The 24,836-nt window shown below is 38.2% G+C and overlaps 1 protein-coding gene across 1 annotated transcript; it reads left to right on the top strand.

Annotated features, from left to right (window-relative positions):
* LOC308695169 (uncharacterized protein) lies at window positions 1–23,768 on the top strand (the record flags this gene model as incomplete). Its single annotated transcript, XM_081373180.1, has 4 exons — window positions 1–76; window positions 1,441–1,623; window positions 12,430–13,735; window positions 23,534–23,768. 4 exons carry the CDS (start codon window positions 1–3, stop codon window positions 23,565–23,567), a joined length of 1,599 nt encoding a protein of 532 aa, XP_081229306.1. The 3' UTR covers window positions 23,568–23,768.
* Between the last annotated feature and the right edge of the window lie 1,068 nt (window positions 23,769–24,836).

A 24,836-nucleotide genomic window follows, 5' to 3' on the forward strand; every position in this document is an offset into this window, starting at 1 on the left:
ATGTTGGTCTGCCAGTCCGCCATTAAACACCAGAAGAAGAAGAAGAAGAAGAAGAAGTTGAGGAGAGCAGTTAACGGTATTTCTCATATTTACACTCCATCACACACACTTTATACAGTTTGATTAAGCGACAGACTCATTTCTGTAGTGTTTTCATCAATCACAGCGATACTTGTGCGTCTTTTCTGGCGTCTTCCTACTGAAATAAACATTTAGTGCAGCAGCAGCGAGCATGAGGAGAATATGTTGAGTTCATTTAGACCTGAGCGATTTTGTGTTCGTTTGTGTGATTGTCTCGATGTTTGGAGTGAGAACTGTTACTGAATGTCGAGTGAAGAGTTAAAGTTTGAGACCTGTGAGGGGAATTGATGCTGCCGTTTTATTTCATATTGTTAATACACTGGTACGTCTAAATACTTCACATTGAGCTTAATGAGGATTATAATTTTTAGGATCATTGTCGGTTTTGATCTAATAACATAGTGCAATAAATGTACTACAAAATCAAAATATATATTTAGACATTGACATGATGCTGCTGTACTTATTTAGATGAGGTTAAATAAATATTTTTTTTTTTACATTTTTTTATGTTTTATCTTTATCATGTTGTGAGAACCAACAGTATTATCTTTCAATAGAGCAGTTTCACAGGCTTTTATCATGTATCCTGACTCAAATAATGTGTTTCTAACAGCAGACACTCAGAATAAAGTGAGATGATCTGCTGATGATCCTGAATGGCTTGTTGAATGAGTGTTGATAGTCTGAGGCTCATCAATATTAACAGATCTGCTGAAAACACTCTTTATTTCATGACAATAGTTCCTGTTTTCACCTCATTTATTATGCTGATGTCTTCAGATCTCCTGTAAATTGACACTTAAAGCTCATTTCATTGGTGTCAGCAGACTGTAGCCTATTTGTTGCTCACAAAGATACATTTGAAGAGTTCAGATGCAAAAGGCTGTAAGTGCCATCTGAAATTTTCTTCTAGAATGATCATTTTTATATTTATATTAATATAAATGTTATATATATATATATAAGTTCAGTAATTTCACTTAAATGACAATTAATAGGTAATTTCCATTGCCATTTAAGTGAAATTACTGCATTTAAATATGCAAGCTTGATAAAGATGATCATTCTAGATCTTGCATCTGAACTCTTCATTTATTTTTGTGTCCATGCTTTCAACTGTTTTTTTTTCTGACCTCTGTCAATATTTGGAAGACAATATGATGTTTTATATACTTTTTTTTTTTTAGTTCTAGAGATATTGTAATGGAAAAAGCAGGAGTGTTCTGGTTAGCCATAGCATAAGTTATAAATTCATGAATACACCAGTTACTTTACTTCAGACAGACATAAAGGCTTAGATGTGATATTTAGTATAAAAACATATTCAGGAACTGATATTATTTTTTATTTTGTCAGATCAGCTCCTCCCACATCAATTCTCCAATAAATGCTGTAAATTCCCATCAGCTACAAGTGAAGACGAGCATCAGGAAGAGCTGAAATCTGCAAAGACTGAGTTTATTAAAGAGGACAGTGAGAACATGAGTGATCCAGAACCCTGCAGAATGAAACACACTGAAGATCCTGAAGAACAAAGAGGTTGGTGTTTATTCTTCATTCATTCATGATGCTGAAGAACATTCATGTTTGAAACATTCAAGTACTTCATCACTTTTAGATAAACAGTTCAACTATGAAATGGGTACAAATGTTGTTTGTTATCAACAAATGGTGAGTAAAGGGAGGTTTGAGAAACGTGAGCAAAACCAGATTTGTAAGGAACGTTGTATCAATGTTGTATTGTATGTCATAAATAACAGAAGTTCCCATTCGAATGGAAGGAACGCATCCTCTAGTTCTCAAAGTGGGGTCCACGAAATAATTTATAATAATTTATAACAGTCTACCGCTTTCTCCAGACTATGAGTCGTGTTTTCTTTATCATCTGAAAAAATGCTAGGCTATTTATTCTGACTTGGTGACTTATATCGTCAAATAATAAAAAAGTAGACACTTAAAGGTTTCTATAGATAGATAATATATCTATATTTCTTAAGTCTGTGCGTCATGTAGTCTATTCGCTGTGCTCTGGTTGATTTTGGGACACGTGCGCCAGAAAGGAGACAGAGACGGCAGAACCCGCATCCTGTTGTTTTCTTTTGTTGTTTTTCTTTTTCTTTTTTGTAGTTATTTTGAATGTATACACACATAAAAAATAGACACTTTACCGTTTTGTAAGATGTACTCTTATTTGTATGGCCATAAATACGATTATTCTTTTGTTTCCACTGCTGAGGAGTGTTCGCTCACGCCGGCGTCTCACGTGCGCACACAATATGTCTGTTCTAGCACTGCTAATTTTGACATCCCAGCCTGGTCATTATCAAAATATATATATGCCGCGATGCCGGCTCAACATTGTGATGTCTGTCAGGCATCGCGATGGACGAAGGCATCGTCTATCGGCCCAACCCTACTTGTCATTCAATTTGACTACATTTGTCAGTGTCTTGCGTGTAAAATATGAAATATCATAAGAGTCCCGTGAACAGAGGTGTCAAAAGTTTTCACATCCATTACTCAAGTGAAGTATAAATAATAGTAGGGCTGTAATCAATCAAAGAAAATCTTGGTCGACTGAAGTCCTGAAATTTTCAACTAATAATCGACTAAACATTACGGTAGGAAAAAAAAACGTTAAATTAATTAGCTGCACACTGTGCGCATTACTTGCCTTGTTGTCCACATAAATGAATTATAAATAAACATAAAAAACTAGTAGGCTATTTGTAGTATATTAAATCGTTTTTGACCTAATTATTTTGCGCTGAAATGAGTCTGACACACGAGTCTGTCGGCTCTGACAGCGTTGCATCACGTGCACCTGCGCAATATCAGAGCCTATGATTTACGAAAATAGTACTATGTTGTCAGCTAGTGATATCATCACAAGAACTTTTGAGGAATATGCAACTTAATTTAGACAATTGTTTTTGTCATATGTATTATAAAAACTGACAGACACTATCATTTCAGCGACTCTGTGCAGCCGCTCTGTGGAGCTCAGCTTCGCGGCTGAGACACGAATAGACTATTAACTTTAAAAAAAAAAAAATGCTGCCACACTGCCGATGTCTTAGTTGACATGGTAGAAGAAGACTGACTGACTGACTGACTGACTATGAATTAAACGCTCTCACAATTAAATAATATTCAGCAAAACTTCTAGTAGCCTACTTTCTTCAATCTGTCTCTCTTCTCCAGTGGGTTGGGCTAATCCAAAAGAAGTGAAACCAAGGGGGGTGTTCTGAAGACACTCCCATTAGCAATTAGTGCTTTCCACCTGATGAAAATGAACGCGGCAAAACTGCTAAAATGAACGCGGCAAAACTGATGAAATGAATGCGGCAAAAAATCGACCAATCAGAATTTTGGTCGAGCCAGAACGTATCGACCAAATCATTAATTGGGAGATTACAGCCCTAGATAATAGGGTTTAAAATCTTTTCTCAAGTAAAAGTACTGGTTTCAAACCTAATTTAAGTATAAAAGTAAAAGTAATGTAATGAAGGACAAAAGCCTAGGCTGCGGCACATAGGCCTATAGTGCACTACCCCACCTCAAAAAAAAATATATATATATATTTTTCCTATATTTTTCACATATAGAGCAACGTGTTTCCACTTTTAAAGTGTATGGCAATATTTCAGCTAAGTCAAACAGTTAAAAGATGCTTTGAAAGTTTAAAACTTCCCATTGTCTTGAAGAGGCTTCCAGCATTCTGCTAGTGTGGGAGGGGCAGTGCATGGGCTGCACGTGAACTGCAGCGTCTCCAGCAACACAGAGCTGCCTGCGGACGCCTGTCTGTAAATAATGCCGGGAAAAAACTATCGGCGAACGCAGCAGCCGCGTATCGGCCGATGCCGATACACGTCAAACCCGCAAATATCGGCCCGATTTATCGGCCGATCACTAATACACACTGATGTCTATGGAAGTGGTAATAATAATCCTTTCCATTATAATTTCTTCACGTTTTATTCACATCAGATACACATTGGCCCTCGTTTATCAATCTTGCGTAGAAATGGGCGTATATATTGGCGTAAGATTATGCTTACACTCTTCTCATCGCCTGATTTATGAAGCTGTGCGTACCTTTGAAATTCTGGTGTACGCAATACCTGCCCTTGATAAATGCCGCGGCTGAAATCGATCGTCATTAGAATAACACGCCCCTATATATTCAAGTCTCCGCTCCCCCACGCCCTCATTTTACGCCATGGACACACGGAAGACGGCAAAGAAGAGAAACTTCTTTGAGAAAGAGAAAGCGAAACCAGGGAAATGGAAAGAAACAAAATTGATTTCTAGATTTTTATTATTAATGACGCTTATTGTTATTTAGAAGAAGAATTTCGTTATTATTATTATTATTATTTGTATTATTATTATTATTTAAAATAAGAAGAATGGCATTTTTATTATTTTGTCAGTCTGAATTATTTTTTTGGTCATTGAAAGCCTTTCATTACTAAACCCAGTCCGTGCACACCTGCCGGGCCTAACCCTGGCCTAACCATCGTTTCAAAGAATAGTACAACGGCGAGCGCGTCGAGTATAAACGCCTCGTCCGTTTGGGGAGGTGCGCGCGCAGTCTGCGGAGACTCGCGCTGCGGAGCCAGGCGAAAGTATAAACAAGGCTTGAATCGTCAGGTAAAGCGCACAGGCTCGCAACTTAAGGAATACATATGCCTTCAATTGAAATGCTTTGGCAAATTCACACAAATTAAACATTGAAGTCCATGTTGCACAAAAATAAACACTGAAGTTTATAATTACTATGTTGTTGTTGTTTTTTACAGTGGGTCATAATATATTATATCTTTTAGTTTGTCAGTGCGTTTTGTGGTGTTAGGAATTGTTTTTCTGTGCATTCCCGCACTCAAAATGTGCGTACACCACCTCCTCAGCTGGCGTAGGATTTGAGCGTGCCGTACGCCAACGTCCATATTGATAAATCTCAAAGTCACCGTGGTTTTGGGTGTACGCCAGGTGTACGCTGGAAATTTGGTGTACGCACTTTTGATAAATGAGGGCCATTGTGTAAGTAACTTCAATGTTTACTCTATTCTATTCCCAGTTCACCAGCCACTTACTTTTAAGTATTTCGGAAGAAGTGGATGAATTCACGTGTTGTAAACATAGAGGTTGTAAATCCAACAGATCTGATTCTCTGAACTGGGTCTGCGGCACAAACTAACACGGCGGCGCCCATCGTGCATGCAGCTCAACTAACGCGGTCGTTATAAAGGTGTTTAAACAACAATATACTTCCACTTGCATGTATTTGACAATCGGAATATCAGATATTTGATATGGAAACGCAATATAGTTCCCATGTCCCTGGTAGTGTGTGCGCGCTGGCTTTAGCGGTGCATTCAAGGGCACTCGTAAAACTGATGTTTGTTGTGACTGCCAGAGTTGTATGCAGGGCGAGCGCGGAGAGGGGAACTTCTATATCGTCTATATCGTTGCTTTTTTCGATAGTAATATCTTGAAAGTTCATATCTCGATATAGATACGATAACGATATATCGTTCAGCCCTAATCGAGACTCATCAGACCAGGCAACATTTTTCCAGTCTTCAACTGTCCAATTTTGGTGAGCTTGTGCAAATTGTAGCCTCTTTTTCCTATTTGTAGTGGAGATGAGTGGTACCCGGTGGGGTCTTCTGCTGTTGTAGCCCATCCGCCTCAAGGTTGTGCGTGTTGTGGCTTCACAAATGCTTTGCTGCATACCTCGGTTGTAACGAGTGGTTATTTCAGTCAAAGTTGCTCTTCTATCAGCTTGAATCAGTCGGCCCATTCTCCATGACCTCTAGCATCAACAAGGCATTTTCGCCCACAGGACTGCCGCATACTGGATGTTTTTTCCTTTTCACACATTTCTTTGTAAACCCTAGAAATGGTTGTGCGTGAAAATCCCAGTAACTGAGCAGATTGTGAAATACTCAGACCGGCCCATCTGCCATGCCACGCTCAAAATTGCTTAAATCACCTTTCTTTCCCATTCAGTTTGGAGTTCATGAGATTGACCAGGACCACACCCCTAAATGCATTGAAGCAACTGCCATGTGATTGGTTGATTAGATCATTTCATTAATGAGAAATTGAACAGGTGTTCCTAATAATCCTTTAGGTGAGTGTATGTGTACTACTGAGCATTAAAGGGGTCATATAATGCCATTTTTGTACAAGATAATATGATTCTTTAGGGTCTAAACTAAAAGTTTGTAATATACTTTATAGCGAATACGACTTTGGATAAATTTGAATTAGCTCAATAATATAGGGAATTTTGGAAATATTAATAATTATGACTCATGGTCATAATTCATAAGTCGCATATACATTTATTTTATCAATTATAGAGATTAACTGGTTCTGTAACTGATCTAATCGTTATTCGTCCAGCGAATAACGGTGAGATTATCACAGTTAAGAAGGGTTATCTCTTTACAAACTCCAAGAAAGTTTGATCTCCTGGCCACGGACATCAAACCTTCTGAGTTTATTAATTAAAACTACTGAATGTAGTCTAATATCGAGCTTGTAGCTTAAGATCTTTTGTTTCATTGACTTTAGAATGGTGGGTTTTCAAACACAGAGACAGTGAAAAGTATAAATGGATTTTAATAAATGTGACTAAAGATTATATGAGCTACGACTAGAAACGTACGTAAAAATGCAAACAATAAACACAAACAAACATTTAAACAATATTAACATACGTGATAAGAATAAAATGAAATGAAAGAAAGAAAGAAAGAAATAGAGAGAAGGGAAAAGCTAGTAATTGTTACATACAGAAACCTAAAAGTCGGACCCCAGAAAAGCAGCTTTTATCAGATAAATATACTTGCAAGTCTGTTCTCTGTTTGGTTGATGCTGAAAGCGCGGACGAGGTCCTGTTTCGACTGCGTCTTCCGGTGTCGCGGGAAGCTTGAAAAGGCTCACTGAAATGTAACGTTACCGAGAAAGTTCGTCTTCATCTTCCGTGAAGGAAGAGGCAAATATAACTTAGTTGCAAAGGAACGGCTGCTACGACTCGAACATGTGTTTGTCCGAGGCCTTCCGGGATGTTCCTCGGGGAAGCGTCGCGCCGGTAGAAGAGGAGGAAGGATGAGAGCGAGGTGAGAGAGAGGGAGGTGAGAGAGCCCGCTGTGTTTTGAAGGAGCTCAAGTCACGCCCCCTTGCGTGCGTGACCCAATCGCCTGGGAGGACGTATTGTGGTCATGTCCTTTCATTTGGAAAGGTACACGCCTCTTCTAACTAATGCTGGCGGAATAAACTTCGTTCATAAACATTTATAAAACTGGTATTAATCAAATAATGCATCCTCTAATATTCTGTGCTAAATATTCAACACCGTTGTGTTCTTCTGAACAAAACAATACCGCGAATGACAATTCTGTTAGTCAACAACACAAAGAAACAGGATTTCTCGTGATTACATGCATATTAAACTGATTACATATCAATAAAGCTTATAGATATCGTATTTCGGGTATAAGGATCATAAGCACAGCAAGAAATACATTTTAAACATTTTAAAAAGGTAATTTTGACCACAAGTGGTCGGGCATGATAAGGAGTCTGTGTTTTGTGTGTGTGTATGCAGAGTCGTGCACACGTGGAACCGCGTGGCGAACTTTGTCCTTCCTTTTCAGTGTGAATATCTTCTTGAGTTGATGAGATTAACTCAGGGGACCTGACCGAGCATCTGCTAACACTGTTGTTTTGTTTTGAGGGGTTAATCAGTACCTTTTGTTTGTTGATTAGATTTGATTGATCAACACAAAGGCAGACCTGATCATCTGCTTTCCGTTACAACTTTAATTAAAAATGTTCATTAGTATTGTAAGAAACACTCATTTTACCTGGTCAAAAACAGCTCTGTTTTCAGCACTCCGTTTAAGTGCATGTGTCTTTAAATGATAATGAGCTTTGCTCACCCCGCCCCTCTGTTCTGTGTGGACACCGTGTGAAATAATTTAACACAATAACCATAACGCGTTGTTCATTATAAACGTGGGATTATGAATTATATTGAGAACGTCATACATAGAAAACATGCCGTTATTTACCTGAGTGAAAAATTAGCTGCATTCATAGTGAAGCGTGCAAGCGATTTGCAAAGATTAATATAAATATTAATATAAAGGTCAATAAAACGTTACACTCACTTCAGTTCTTCTGGAGGTGAAGCAGGAACACGAATAGTTGGTACTGATCCTTTTTTCAGGAACAGCTTTTAGCAAAACCAGCTTTATACTGACCCTCGTTTGTAAAGCAGTCTGGTGAAATGATTCGCGCAAACATGAAAGCATTGACGTTGATCGTGGGGAATATTCCCTTCGAAAACAAACTCAGCCACTGCGTCTTCAGCTGTACGGATTTAGGAACATCAGCATGACTGCTGTGTTCCTTATTACACCCAGGAACAGAACACCACAATCGCTTAGACGCCATTCTGCTCAGTGCTCCAGCTATCAACAATGATGCGCCGGTCTGCGCGGGCTATGATTGACAGCTCGCTCACGAGCGAGGGTGAGGCTGTGTTGAAACGCTACTGTCAATCAGCAATCGTGGGAGGGGCATCGATTTTGTGACGTCACAAAATCGAACAGCTTGATTTGAGTTGGGGGGAAACATATAAGAAGATTAAAAAAAACACTGGATGGATTTTTATCATTTTATGATGGTTGTGTACAGGCACTGCCAACACACATTTCAGTACAATCAACTTGTAAAAGTGCATGTACCTTTATATGACCCCTTTAACGTGTTTACGTTAACGTGATTACACACCAATAAAGCTATATAGGCATAATATTTGGGACAAGGGATCATGCACACATCAAGAAAATACATTTTAAACATTGTACAAAATGATTTTGATCACACGTGGTAGGATCTGTGTGTGTTTCTGTGTGTGTGTGTGTGCTGACCAAGGCTGAGAGTTCACGCTCGCAGCTGAACTTTTGCTCTCTTGCCTATGTGTGTGTGTGTTGGATTTGATGAGATTATCAGCCAGCGCATCTGGTCGGACAAAGTCTTGTTGTTTTCTGACGTGTAAATCAGTGTCTCAATGTAAATCAGTGTCTAAGAAGATCCCTCGGGGGTGCTTTCGAGATTTGTCAGCGGATGTTCGCCAAGCAATGAAACAGAAGGGTTTTGTTGATTCAAAAGTGAGAGATCTGTGTTTTCAGATAGGCAGTCGCTGATTTACGCCGTTTGTGGCGCCATTTGGTCTGCACGTCCTGGCGGCGGAATCTTGAGACAATAGGGGTAATTTCAGTAATTTAATCATGTAGAGAGAGAGCTGACAATCTGATCATCTTCTTTGCATTACAACTTGCTTGTTGAGAGAAGTTTATTTCAGCATCATATAAAATAAACAATAATGATGATAATAATAATAATAATAATAATAATAATAATAATATTAAAGCAAACACAGCTCTGGAATCGGAATAGTATCGGTATCGGCCAATATCCAAATTCAGGTATCGGGATTGGATCGGAAGTGAAAAAATGTGGATCGGTGCATCCCTAAATGCGGGTAACCAGACAGTTGCTAGTCCCCAGTGACTTCCATAGTATATTTTTTCCTTCTGTGGAAGTCAGTGGGGACCAGCAACTGTCTGGAATATATTTTGTTTTCAGCACAAGAAAGAAATTAATACAGCTTTGGAACAACATTAGAGAGTAAATAATGACAGAATTAAAAATTTGGGGTGAATTATCCCTTAAAGGACAAGCATGTTTACTATTAGGCTACTGTCACTTTAAGACAGACATGCATCTAATATACAGGCATATGACAAGCACCCGATTTTCTCTCAAATGATTGCTTAGCCTACACTTTAGACATAACGAAATGTGTTTATGTAAACCTTGTGTGTATTTGACAGTATTAGCGCAATGAGACTCGAAAAAAGATAATTTGGTCCAGTAACCAGGCACTGTTCGACAGGCTTTTAGTGCCGGTGCGCTTCGGGTGTTTGCACTCAGAAAAAAGCATGTTAGAAACCGCGCATCAGCACGAGAATGAATGCGAATGAAATGTTTAATCAGCAAGGCTTTACAGCACATGCATCAAATTAGCTTTTGTGATGTAATTTGAAAAATGGTGGGAAAAGGCCTGCTGACAAAAACAGTACAGTACTTTTTACATTTAACATCAAGTATTTCCTTTAGAATTTTAATATAGTTTGAATTTTGCTAATATTTAACAAAGAAATTCGAATTTAGCTTTTCAGCCATTTTGATAGCTGGTTTGAGTGAAACATGTAGGACACAATGCTAATAAAGATTAACTAGTTTTAAACTAGATAAGCTGTGTTCACACTCGACTGTGAGCATGTGAAATTTCTGCAAAGGTCTTGATTTAATGTCACACTTTTTTTTTAGATAAATTCAACATACAAATAATAATACATCTAAATGTAAAAATACCAATTTACTCCACTTGACTGCAATGAGTTGGTCTTCTTTTAGGCAAGGCAAGGCAAGTTTATTTATATAGCACATTTCTTACACAATGGCAATTCAAAGTGCTTTGCATAGAAGAAATAAAAATAATAAAAATAAATAAGAATAATTAAAACAGTTTAGAAAAATAAAATACAGTACAAACAGTCGGACGAACATTGGCACAGTGCTCATTCAGTAAATACATAGCTAAACAGATGTGTTTTGAGTCTAGATTTGAAATTGACTACTGGAGCACGTCTGATCTCTTCTGGAAGCTGGTTCCAGCATTACTGTGCGTTCACACCGGACGCGAACAGCGCGTCAAATTCGCGCCTGCCGCATCTAGTTATACGCTTGACCACTTTCTGTGCATTCGCGTGTCAAGAGCGAAATTGACGCGCGTAAAATCAAAAGTTTGAAGCGAAATTTATGCGCGTCACGCACGTCAGAGGCAAAAGTTTCGAAACCTGTTGGCGGCCATCTTTTTCAGATGTTTATCGAGCATTAGCATTAATCGAGAGAATCACCACTCGTATATGCTCTGGAGAGCAGAAACAGCTGCGTACTTGACATCGTCGCTGTACTCGGGTCCACCAAACCCTCCGGAGGGTTTCAGGAGTTTCACAATTTGCTTCAGGAGGTAGGTTTGGTGGACCTAACGGTGAGGACGCTGACGAGGACAGCGTAGGCCGTATAAGCCTCGGCCTCGAGTGGTCGCTGCCTGACCAGCCTGCGCTGTACAGCCCGGCGCGAGGTTCACCCTCGCCCACACCTAATCTGTGATTTATTTTTGTTTTGATAATAAATGGAGCTGCAGCCTTCAAAACTGAAACCTGTCCTGTGATTATTTTTTTTTATACACTAAATTGTGTTTGTTGTCTTTACATTAGATTAATAATGTTTCATATAATCTAGAATATGGAATAAATGGCATTCAATACAAAACGAGTATCTCTCATATATTGAAATCGAGTTTTATGTTTTATTGTTTGCTTTATTGTGCATTTTAGTCCTATTACAAAAAAATTTATTGAGGCCACACATAAAATAACATTATAAACTGTTACTTCACGACGTGACAGCAGCATGCAAGAATTGACGCAGAAGTTCAGATTTTTCAACTGGGGCGGCAGACGCGAATTCGCGTCAAACGTGTGAATGCACAAATAGCACTAATAAAATCATTCGCGCTTAACGCGCCAGACGCTCAATTCGCGCAAACTTGACGCGCGAATGAGGCGAATTCGCGTCTACCGCACCGCGCTAAACGCCTCATTCGCGCCGCAGGAATTTTTTACGTGCGTGATGCGTCTTTGCATTGACTTAACATTGAAATGACTCGCGCCTGACGCTCTAAACGCGTCCGGTGTGAACGCACCATAATAGCTAAAAGCAGACTCGCCATGCTTAGAGTGAACCCTTGGTATTTCTAGCTGATATGATCCTAATGATCTGAGTGATCTGTTGGGTTTATATTCAGTGAGCATATCTGCAATGTATTGAGGTCCTAGGCCATTGAATGATTTATATACCAGTAATAATACTTTAATTTAACTACTTTTTTTAAATACTTTGAATTTAACTGATGCGGAAATCTTGGCCACAAGTCTTCACCTGATACAGATGTAAGTGTCCTACACTCACATGCATATAAATGGAAGTCAATGGAAGAAAAAGTCTAGTTTGACCAGCCTTTAATATATTAAGAAGTTTAGTAAAATAAATCAAATGGCAATCTAAAAGTTGGTGCCATAATTATGGCAGTATTCTCTATTATTTAATGTTAATATTACATTAGGTAATTGTGTCGTTGTTCAAATAAAAATTTATTTGATTTTAAATCCCCCCCCCTTTTCATTTCAGACCTGATGGAAGTGAAGGAGGAGAATGAAGAACTGAGTGAAGTGAAGGAGGAGAGTGAAGAACTGAGAGAAGTGAAGGAGGAGAGAGAAGAACTGAGTGAAGTGAAGGAGGAACATCATGTCAAACCTGGAGAAAAACCTTTGAGTCGCTCAAAGACTAAGACAAAGAAAAGAAGAGCCAAGAAATCTTTGACCTGCACTCAGTGTGGAAAGAGTTACACAACCAAACAAAGTCTAGAATGTCACATGAGGATCCACACAGGAGAGAAGCCGTTCTCATGTGATCAATGTGGAAAGAGTTTTGCACGCAAACAAAATCTTGAGATTCACATGAGAGTTCATACCGGAGAGAAGCCGTTCTCATGTGATCAATGCGGGAAGAGCTTTGCATACAAACAAAGTCTTCAGTTTCACATGAGTTATCACACTGGAGAGAAGCCACAATATGCATGCCATTATTGTGAGAAGAGTTTCTTGCGATCATTTCTACTTAAGAAACACATGAGAGTTCATACTGGAGAGAAACCGTTCACATGTGATCAGTGTGGGAAGAGGTTTCCATACAGAGAATGTCTTAATGTTCACATGAGGAGACACACTGGAGAGAAGCCGTTCTCTTGTAATTGCTGTGAAAAGAGATTCTCAAGCAAACAACAACTAGAGGTTCACATGAGAGTTCGTACTGGAGAGAAACTGTTCACATGCACTCAGTGTGGGAAGAGTTTCACACACACAGAAAATGTTAAAGCTCACATGAGGATCCACACTGGAGAAAGACCGTTCACATGTGATCAATGCGGGAAGAGTTTCAGACAATTTGCACATCTTAAACGGCACAAGAATATCCACACCGGAGAGAAGCTGTTCACATGTGATCAGTGTGGGAAAAATTTTATGTGGGCATTAGCCCTGAAGACACACATGACAGTTCATATGAATGAGAAGCCGCATTCATGTTCTGTGTGTGGGAAGAGTTTTTCACAGCTGCGAATTTTACATAGACATGAGAAAATCCACACTGGTGTGAGAGATCATGTGTGCTTTGAGTGTGGGAAGTCTTTTATTTCAGTGGGCTTTTTAAAACAGCACCAGAGAATTCACACTGGAGAAAAACCTTTCAAGTGTTCACAATGTGACAAGAGATTCAATCTGTCATCACATCTGAAAACACATGAGAGGATCCACAGCACAGAGAAGCCGCACACGTGTGATCAGTGTGGAAAGAGTTTCTCTTTTAAAACTCACCTGAAGCGACACATGAGGATCCATGCAGTGGAGAAACCAGATCACTGCAGTCTGAGGTCACAGTAAGTAGTTCATCTTTATAAACTTTGAGCTGCTGCAAATTCCCATTTAAGAGCATTTGGTGGCACTAGTGAAACCAGCATTAAAGATTAAAATTACTTTAAATGAAACATTAGCTTTTCTGCTACTTCCTCTATTTCTGCATTTCTGGACACTTTGAACTGAAGCGATTAATCCATGATTAGTCAATTGTGTAAAATAGTCCTTTGGAAGTTTTTTCTTACATTTACAAGACTAAATGTCTTGTATGTAAATCATTTATTGCTTTGACAGAAATTTTTGCACTGTTCTAGTTTCATGACCAATCAAGTGATTTATAACACAAATCATCTTCATGACATTAAAATAGATCATAATCGTGCACATCAGTTGTTGACCAGATTTGATGATATTAAAATGACTATTGAACTCATCAGTGATCTTGACTTTGAGCTTCACTTTTCATTCCACGTTTGTCTCTCATTTGAAATCTCATGATTTAATGTTTCTTTTAGACCTGATGAACGAGAAAGGAAAACAGAATCTAAAAATGCACTAAATCTGTAAGTCATCTCTTAAGCGTCACATGAGAGTTCACACTGGGAACAAGTGGCTCAGGCTTTCGCTCTGAAATCACTTCTTCTCATTCTGAAGAAAGATCATTTAACTGTGATCAGTGCGGTAAACAGTTTCACTCGGCGTCAGTCCTGAAGAGACACCTGAAGATTCACACAAAGGAGAAGATTCATTAGTAATATTACAGCAGAAAAGACACGGCGGTGTGTGTTTCAGTGCTGAAGTCCTTTACTACAGAAGATGAACTGAAAGGGTGCTAGAAAATGTGTGCATGAATCTGAAATAAATTTTTCTTCATTGTTTTTCATCAGAACATCTAGTTTCTCTTCCACTTCTACTCTTCCATGGAAATGCAAGATATATTTTCATGTATCTTTGAAACTGTACTCTTTTCTTCTCTTCTTCTCTTGAGATGATTTGGCTCTTATAAGTCAGTAAAGAGAAAGATGTCTCATTCTCCTTCACTTTTACTTTTTGTATTTGCTTCATATGATGAATGATTAAACTCTTTCTTTAAGTCTCATTGTTATTGTCCTTTATTTTCAGCTGATTCTGCTTGAATCAGGAATCAGTTCATTATTTTAGTAATTTACTTTTGATCTCTCCATGTTTAATTTTCTGAATACAGCTTTTAAATGTCTAATAAATTATATTTCACTGCACACATGACTGACACTGAATGAGACTGCTGTCTGTCTATATTATTAACAGTTTCACCCTTGATATCCAGTATCATTTATACATTTCAAAGAGTTTGTTCTAGTCAGTTTGAAGTTTCATTCACACCATGAGGCTTCATGAAGTCAGAACAATTACTATGAACTAAGAGGGCTGCATTGGGTTTGGGCTCCCGCGGGACCTGACGCAAATCTCGCGGGAGCGGGCGGTTTTACCTTTGCTGTGGGCGGTCTGAAAATTTTGCGGGAGACCCGCGGAATCGGTGGGATTTTGCGTGCAATAAAAATGGAGTCAACACATGAAGTTGAGAAGAAAATTAAAGCGTCTGTTTACATGACCAAGGCAAGTCAGACATCTGGAAACAATTTTCAATTGTCACGGAAAAAAATGGGAAAGAATTAAACTTTGTTAGTTGCGATAAATGTGCAAAAGTGTTCATTTATAACGGACATAAATCTGGCACCTCTGCCCTGAGGCGACATACCTGCACAGTTCTCTCTGGTCAAAGCAAGCTCTCATTCTCCAATACAGCACTTCCTGCTCACGTTAAAGGGTACATAAAATGCACAGTTTCACCTAATCTCATGTTATTCTTGAGTACCTATAGAGTAGTAGTGCATCCTTAATATCTCCAAAAAGTGTTTAGTTTTATTATATTTATAAAAGAAAAATACAGCTTTCCGATTCTCTCCGGAAAAAGCCGAGCTCCTGGAGGCGGAGCTATAGAGTCAAGCGGTAGCTTTCCAGCAAAAGACAAAAATCTGATCCAGTTGTACTTACATTAAAGGGGGTCTTTTATCACTGGGACCGCTCCACGTTTTAGTGGCAAACGATTTGCAAATCCAGCGTCGACCTGGGCCTTGTTAATAAAACATTCGTCACTGAAATGACCAGAACACATAACCGCACTTCCTACACTCCGTTGCTGCCCCGGAAAAACAAACTGCATCCACTGTTCCTGTAACACTGGGTTCTTTGGAAAGCTGAACACGGTAAGCTTTCCCTCACATCGAAATACTTTGAAGAGACATTCTTGAACAAATCCTATGCAGCGCTGCCGATGATTTCCTGTTGAAGCGCATGGATGTGCGCGGGCGAGCTTTTCCGAGAGAAATGCTCATATAAGGAGTTCCACTTTGATCTACGTCATTAGATCCACGATCGGAAAAAAACCCAGCCGAAACTTGTACCAACCCGGAAGTAAGATTTTAGGCACAGAAATTCTCTGTTATTCGTCCAAAATATTTTTTTTTAAACTTTACCCATGTTTAGCATGAGAATCCATCTCTTTAACAGTGTAAACAACTCTGAATATGTGAAACACCATTGTACCCCCCTCCCCCCCTCCCCCCTCCCCCCCTTTAAGCAAGAAACTACAGAAAAATGTGTTGCACTTAGCTGTAAAGATATCAGACCGTTTGACTTTGTTGCCGGGAAAGGCTTTGTTGACATTGTTCAGCACTTTGTTAATGCAGCAGGTAAATATGGTACATTTGATGTGAGAGATGCTCTGCCACATCCAACCACTGTGTCTCGACATGTTGAGGGAAAAGCACAGGCCCTGCAGTCGTCTGTGGCAATGGAGATAAAGCCCATCATTGAGATGTATGGGTGTGCCATTACAACGGATATATGGACTGAGGATTACCATAAGACTTCATTCATATCCAGCACCATTCATTACACAAACGACGATTTTGTTCTTGTTTCAAGAACATTGTTTGCGGCTCCCAGTGATGGGGACGAGACCGCCTATGCCGAGTCAAGACCGAGTCTTTGAAGGGTCGAGACCGAGTCCGTTGGTTTTCAAATCCAGTCGAGTCCGAGTCAAGACCAAGTCTTTGAGGAAGCAAGTCCGAGTCTTTAGGAGTCGAGACCAAGACCATAAAAACATGTCAGTTTTCATATTCATGATTTAATATCACCCCAGTTAATAATCAACAGTTAGGCCTACAGACTAAGCTAGATTGGGAATTGTTTAGAGGAGCAGTCTTAACGTCTTAATATGGACTATGCTTTTACTATCATTAAAAAAATCCCTAACACATGCATCATCTTCTGCCTCTTTTTCTAAACTGCTTCAACAGTGCTGCTCTGTCATCAACATGTTAAGCCCACCCTGACTTTTTTAATCATAGTTAGGACATGCAGAGCAAATAAAAATTTTCTAGTGGTATGTATTCAGGTGGACTAGTGATGGGGAGGAGACCGCCTATGCCGAGTCCAAGTCAAGACCGAGTCTTTGAAGGGTCGAGTCCGAGTCAAGGCCGAGTCTTTGAAGGAACAAGTCCGAGTCGAGTCCGAGAAAGCAGAAATCGGTCTCGAGACCGGACTCCTACATTACTCGCGGCTCCATTCGAAAACGGCAGGAGAGAACATAAAAAACTTGCTGTTCCAGAAACTCTGTGCATTTGGAATAGACACGTCACTGCTTATTGGCCGTGTTGTGTTTGTGACTGATCGCGGAGCCAACATAGTTGCCGCTCTGCGTGGGTACACCAGGCTGAACTGCAATGCACATATCCTGAACATCATCCTGTCCAGCGCATTTGCCCCAGATGTGTTGGCCAAGACACCCGAGCTGTCTGAACTGTTGACCAGTGCAAAAAAACTGGTAAAGTATTTCAAACATTCAGGACAGCAGAACAGCTTGAAGACATCCCTCGAACAATCCATCGAGACCAGGTGGAATATGATGGATTCAATAATGCAACAGTATGAGGAGATCTCAACATTGTTGATGGCCAATAACCAGTATGACAAAATTGCACAGATAATTGAAAACAGTCGTTGCGTTTCTCAAGTTATTTAAAGAGGCTACTAACAACCTCGAGTCCGAAAACTCCTCTCCAAACGCATCACTTGCGCTGCCATGGTCCGTCAGACTCCTTGAGCACTGCCAAGCAGCATCCCTTGAGCCTCTGCTCTCTGAAGTTGCCAGTGTGTGTGTCTCACATGTGGAAGAACTGATGGGCACTAGTGACACATCAGAAAATCCCCTCCACATGATCTACAGAACTGCAACTTTTCTGACTCCCAAAATGCGATTGCTACGGATGTTGTGCCCAGATGCAAGAGATGACGTGATCCGAGGTGTGTAATATGAAATAATAGGTTATATATTGGCTATATTGTTTTAAAGTCCCTGTGAACCGGAGGTTGCACACAACTTTTCTCCAGTGTTGTGACGTATTTCCCAGTGAAACGGAATATTGAACAGAGGGCAGGGTTTTAGTGTCAGCGCTCCTCCTCTCCATCTCTCGCTCATAGCAGACTGACGGTTTGAGGGGAGTGGTTTGAGGGGAGCGGTTTGAGGGGAGCGTTTCCCAAACCAAGCCATCAAACCTACATCATCAGAGAAGGAACGCCATTCCAGACCGGAAGTAACTTTTCAGACTTTGATTAAAGATTACCACGGCAAACAATTTTTTTCTGTGTATTAACTTGCACGGATTAATTGTTCACCACAAGACTAGTAATATGTGCTAACAAAGTAAACAGGCTAATATTTAGAGTCCAACTGAAATCAAAATTGACCCTGTGTAATTTAATTTGTTTGTAGACATATTCTAAAGCAAATTACAGACCTTTTACACAAATAATAGATTATTCGCATAAGAATAAGTTTAATAAAGTCAAGAATGAAGAAATAAATGTCAATGAATACAAATCTTTAAAAAGTAATTGAATAAGAGTAAACTACAAACAAACTCATTTTAATAGCCTACGAATTAAAGGCTATTTTATTTATGTAATTTATTTTTACACTCTAATTAAAAGGTGCAAAAGAAATTATCCAAAAGATGAAGTTTGACCAGGTCCTGACCACAGCGCAGGATGAGCCACGACCAGCCAAAAAGCAAAGCTGCTCTGACCGATTCACAGACTGGGAAGACGGTGGTGTATCCTATATTTGCGAAGAGAGATTACACAAGATTACACAACATTACTACAAGAGATTTAAGATCCAGTATATGCTTAGCTCTTGCTAGAACTGCAATGCTTCTGGCCAGTTTGTTTTTGATGTATTTTATGTGAGGCTTCCAGCAAATCTTTTCATCTATGATCACTCCAAGAAATTTATTTTCATGTACTCTTTCTAAGTTAACACCCTCTATCTGTATCTGTGCTTGATGATTTGACTTACAGTTTCCAAATACCATGAATGTAGTTTTACTCAAATTTATTGACAACCTATTAATGTCCAACCATGTTTTAATTTTATTAAATTCTGAAGTGATTAATTCCAAGAGTTGCTGTAAGCTTTCCCCTGGACCAAATATGTTTGTATCATCTGCAAATTATACAAAATTCAATACTTAAGATACTTTACGAATATCATTAATATATAATAAAAATAACTTTGGTCCCAACAGTAATTGGAGTAAGCAATGGAGTAAGCAATGCAAGGCCCAGTGATCACATTTGTTTAAGTAGGCTACTTTATTTTTTAAATATTTTTTTTTAGTAGGCTATATTTAGGCTATTTCCTTTTTGCCATAGCCTGTTAAGCAAGCTATTTTGAATGTGAAATCTGAGAGATTTCTTGAGGCATTCTATTTATTTTATTTATTTCGTTTTGTATTTCATAATTTGTATTTTCAAATTATATCTAGCCTATTTTCTAAATTCTGTGTGTTTATTTATTTAATAAGTTAAAGTTATTTCATATTTGGCTTATTTAGCCTACTTACAGGTAAACTGTCTGTTAGGAGTTAAAGGGTTAGTTCACCCAAAAATGAAAATTCTGTCAGTAATTACTCACCCTCATGTTGTTCCAACCGCGTAAGACCTTCGTTCATCTTCGGAACACAAATTAAGATATTTTTGATCAAATCTGAGCCATGTCTCACTCCTCCATAGGCTTCTATGTGACCGAAACTTGCTGGCCCAGAAAAGTTATTAAAGAGATCATTAATATAGTCCAAGTGACTCCAGTGGCTCAACCTTAAGTATATCAAGCGACGAGAATACTTTTTGTGCGCAAAAACAAACAAAAATAACGACTTTATTCCACTATTCATTTCCTTCTCTCTGGGCCTCTAGTTGGTTCGCGTAGTGTTTTTGCGCAGCGCGTCTGTGTTACACGTCACCACGTAGGCTCACTATTGGCCGACGGCGGTCATGTGTGTGATGCATGATGACGTGCAACACAGACGCGCAGCGCAAAAACACTACGAGGCCCAGAGAGAAGGAAATGAATAGTAGAATAAAGTCGTTATTTTTGTTTGTTTTTGCGCACAAAAAGTATTCTCGTCGCTTGATATACTTAAGATTGAGCCACCGGAGTTACTTGGACTATATTAACGATCTCTTTAATAACTTTTCTGGGCCAGCAAGTTTCGTTCACATAGAAGCCTATGGAGGAGTGAGACATGGCTCAGATTTCATCAAAAATATCTTAATTTGTGTTCCGAAGATGAACGAAGGTCTTACGCGGTTGGAACAACATGAGGGTGAGTAATTACTGACAGAATTTTCATTTTTGGGTGAACTAACCCTTTAAATTGTTTGTGTTTGTGGTAACACTTTATAATAACTGCACGCTATTAATCATTAGTTAAGCATTAGTAAACAGCTAATTCATCATTTATAAAGCATTAATAGACATTAATAAGCAGTTTTTAAATACATCTATAAATGCTTTATTCTTGATTTAAAAGCATATCTATGATGGGTTTAATAATTGTATTTTCATACTTTAATTTCATACTTATAGATATGCTTATTAATCCAGAATTAAGCATTTATAGCTGTATTTATAAATTTCTTATTAAACCAAATGTGGACATATTAATCAACATGATTACATTATTCATGATTTGACCATTAACATTACAAAAGTTTAATTCAATGATAACTGAATGCGAATCATATGAAATCAAGATGAATGACAGCAAAAATACGGCAAAAAACATACAATTATGTAAATAATGTTAATAATATAACTATAATAACTACAACTTATCTATCATCGCTTAAGGGTAATCTTTTAAACCAAATAGATAGTTTTGTAATATAAAAACATAATAAATGGTTTATTAGTGTTATCCAAAAGGACACATGATATTGCTACAAAGTGCACCAATGACCGAAAAGGTCAAAATAGCAACATTTTAAGAGACACTTTTGCACATGTTCTGGTGCTCCTTCAGGGTCTTCTTTTTGATACAATATTATGTCACATGACATACCACAATGCATTATGGTCTTAAATGGTCATTGATGTCTGTTATCCAGGACTGACATTAGAGAAATCACAATTTGGAGACAAAAGTCTTTCTGTCATAAAAATGTAAGTAAGCTTAATATTATAACTATATTTGCAGGTATATCTGCAGAGATTTGGCTATAGAGTGATGTGTCTAACTCACACAGAAGAGACTTTGTTGCTCAGCACATGAAAATAAACTACTTACTGTGATTTCAGACTGTGTTTAAGCGGTTTATTCACTGTGTGGATCTTCATGTGTCGCTTCAGGTGAGTTTTAAAAGAGAAACTCTTTCCACACTGATCACACGTGTGCGGCTTCTCTCCAGTGTGGATCATCTCATGGGTTTTGAGAGATTATGAGTGACTGAATCTCTTGCCACAGTGTGAACACTTGTAAGGTTTTTCTCCAGTGTGGATCATATCATGTCTTTTATGATCTGTTAACTGACTGAATCTCTTTTCACAGTGTGAACACTTGTAAGGTTTTTCTCTAGTGTGGATCCTCTCATGTTTTTTCAGAGATGCTGACTGACTGAATCTCTTGTCACAGTGTGAACACTTGTAAGGTTTTTCTCCAGTGTGGATTCTCTGGTGCTGTTTTAAATGTTCAGCTCTAGTAAAAGTCTTCTCACACTCAAAGCACATGTACTCTCTCACACCAGTGTGAATTTTCTCATGTCCACGTAAACTATCCAGCAGTGAAAAACTCTTTCCACACACAGAACATGAATATGGCTTCTCCTTTGTATGAACTCTCAGATGTTTCTTCAGGTGTGATGCACAGATAAATGTTTTGTCGCACTGATCACATGAGAACGGCTTCTCTCCAGTGTGGTTCATCATGTGTCGTTTAAAGTCTGAAGATTGACTGAAATCTTTCCCACATTGATCACACTTAAACGGCTTCTCTCCAGTGTGGATCCTCATGTGTCGCTTCAGGTCACTTTTAAAAGCAAAACTCGTTCCACACTGATCACACGTGTGCGGCTTCTCTCCAGTGTGGATCCTCTCATGTCTTTTCAGATGTCCTGACTGATTGAATCTCTTGTCACAGTGTGAACACTTGTAAAGTTTTTCTCCAGTGTGAATTCTCTGGTGCCGTTTTAAACTGTCCGCTGCAGTAAATGTCTTCTCACACTCAAAGCACATGTACTCTCTCACACCAGTGTGGATTTTCTCATGTCTATGTAAATATGACAGCACTGAAAAACTCTTTCCACACACAGAACATGAATGTGGCTTCTCCTTCGTATGAACTGTCAGGTGTGTCTTCAGGTTTGATGCCCAAATAAATATTTTACCGCACTGATCACACTTAAATGGCTTCTCTCCAGTGTGGATCCACATGTGAACATCAAGACTTTGTTTCGTTGTGAAACTCTTTCCACAATGAGTGCAGGTGAAAGATTTCTTGGCTCTTCTTTTCTTTAAAAATGTTTTTTTAGTCTTTGAGCGACTCAAAGGTTTTTCTCCAGGTTTGACATGATGTTCCTCCTCCACTTCACTCAGTTCTTCACTCTCCTCCTTCACTTCACTCAGTTCTTCACTCTCCTCCTTCACTTCACTCAGTTCTTCACTCTCCTCGCTCTCTTCCATCAGGTCTGACATGAACGAAAAATGTATTAAATAAAATTTTCAGTTCATCAAAATAATTCAATGAAATAAGAAATCTTAGAAAGTTGACAATTTCTATAAAATATTATGATAATTTGATGCCTTTTTATAAACTGATTATATGTCCTTGAAACTTTCCATGAGTGAGGTAAATTTATCTTCCAATTATTATCTTTAAAACATCCCGAATCCCATGTTTCTTTAGCAAGAACTATTAAATATATTTGATCAATGAAACAATTATCTAACATGAAATTAACATTAAAATATACAGTACTGCCATATTTTGACACCAACTTTGAGACTGATATTTATTTTACTAAAAAGGTTTACAGTGCTGATTCATCAACGCTGTTATCAACGTTACTGCAAAAAGAATCTTCTAAAATTCTGGTAACGTTGTTGCAAATTGGGATCCAGATTTAAAATAAATGTAAAATAAAAGTTAAAATAGTATTTAGCTTGATCTGATGTTGACAATCAATAGAAACATTTCTCAAACCTCCCTTTACTGAACATTTGTTGAAGAAAAACCCAGAACATTCTGAACCATTTCATAATTTAACTGTTTATCTAAAAGTGATGAAGTGCTTGAATGTTTCTAACATGAATGTTTTTCAGCATCATGAATGAATGAAGAATAAACACCAACCTCTTTGTTCTTCAGGATCTTCAGTGTGTTTCATTCTGCAGGGTTCTGGATCACTCATGTTCTCACTGTCCTCTTTAATAAACTCAGTCTTTGCAGATTTCAGCTCTTCCTGATGCGCTGATGCTCGTCTTCACTTGTAGCTGATGGGAATTTACAGCATTTATGGGTGAATTGCAGTGGGAGGAGCTTCACTGATGATGTGGCTGATGTGGGAGGAACTTCACTGATGATGTGATTACAGTGGGAGGAGCTGATCTGCCTAAATGAAAAATATAAATTACTGAATTTGTTTTTTATAATAAATGACACTTCTAAGCCTTTATGTCTGTCTATCTATCTATTCATCGTACAGTAACTGATGCCAATCATTAATTATTTGCATTACTAATCCTAACATTATTCTACTTGCTTCTTCATTAAAATACAGTAATCTATGAAATAAAGAAACAAATATAAATAATTTAAATTCTTCCAAGTATAAATAATAAACACATAAACACGCAGAGTAACCAACAAATCCCCTCAGTCTGCTGACACCAATGAAATGAGCTTTAAGTGTCAATTTACAGGAGATCTGAAGACATCAGCATAATAAATGAGGTGAAAACAGGAACTATTGTCATGAAATACAGAGTGTTTTCAGCAGATCTGTTAATGGGTCAATGACGTGGCGTGTCAATTCTGGTGTCCAAAGCATATTCATAATATAAAAAATGTATACATTTTTAAATGCACTTCATAAGTGACTCAATTTCCCCCTCTTTAATTACTCATGTGAGAATTTATTATAAATAATTAATCTTTAAGGAACTATTGAGCTCAAAAGTCCTAAAATGTCATTCCGGGTAACTGTCCCGGCTTAAAATCTGAATACAAAAATACGACAAAAATGTAAAAAATATAAATAAAAGTATTTAAAATCTACTTGGGCATAATTGTATTGATGTTTTCAACGATACCTACAAATATAGTGGTAATACTAAGCTTATTTAAATTTTTATGACAGAAAGACTTTTGTCCCCAAATTGTGATTTCTCTAATGTCATTCCTGGATAACAGACATCAATGACCATTTTACACCATAATGCATTTTGGCATGTCATGTGACATAATATTGTATCAAAAAGAAGACCCGAAGGAACACCAGAACATGTGCAAACGTCAGGAAGCGTCTCTTAAAATGTTGATATTTTGACCTTTTCAGTCACTGGTGCACTTTGTAGCAATATCATGTGTCCTTTTGGATAACACTGATAAACCATTTATAATGTTTTTATATTAAAAAACTATCTATTTGATCTAAAAGATTACCTTAAGCGATGATAGCTAAATTGTAGTTTTCCATAGGTGGTTAAGTTAGTGCCTGATTATAAAGAAAAATATTTGTTTT

This window comes from Scardinius erythrophthalmus, assembly GCF_964197995.2.
Source record: "Scardinius erythrophthalmus genome assembly, chromosome: 1".
Taxonomy (NCBI): domain Eukaryota; kingdom Metazoa; phylum Chordata; class Actinopteri; order Cypriniformes; family Leuciscidae; genus Scardinius; species Scardinius erythrophthalmus.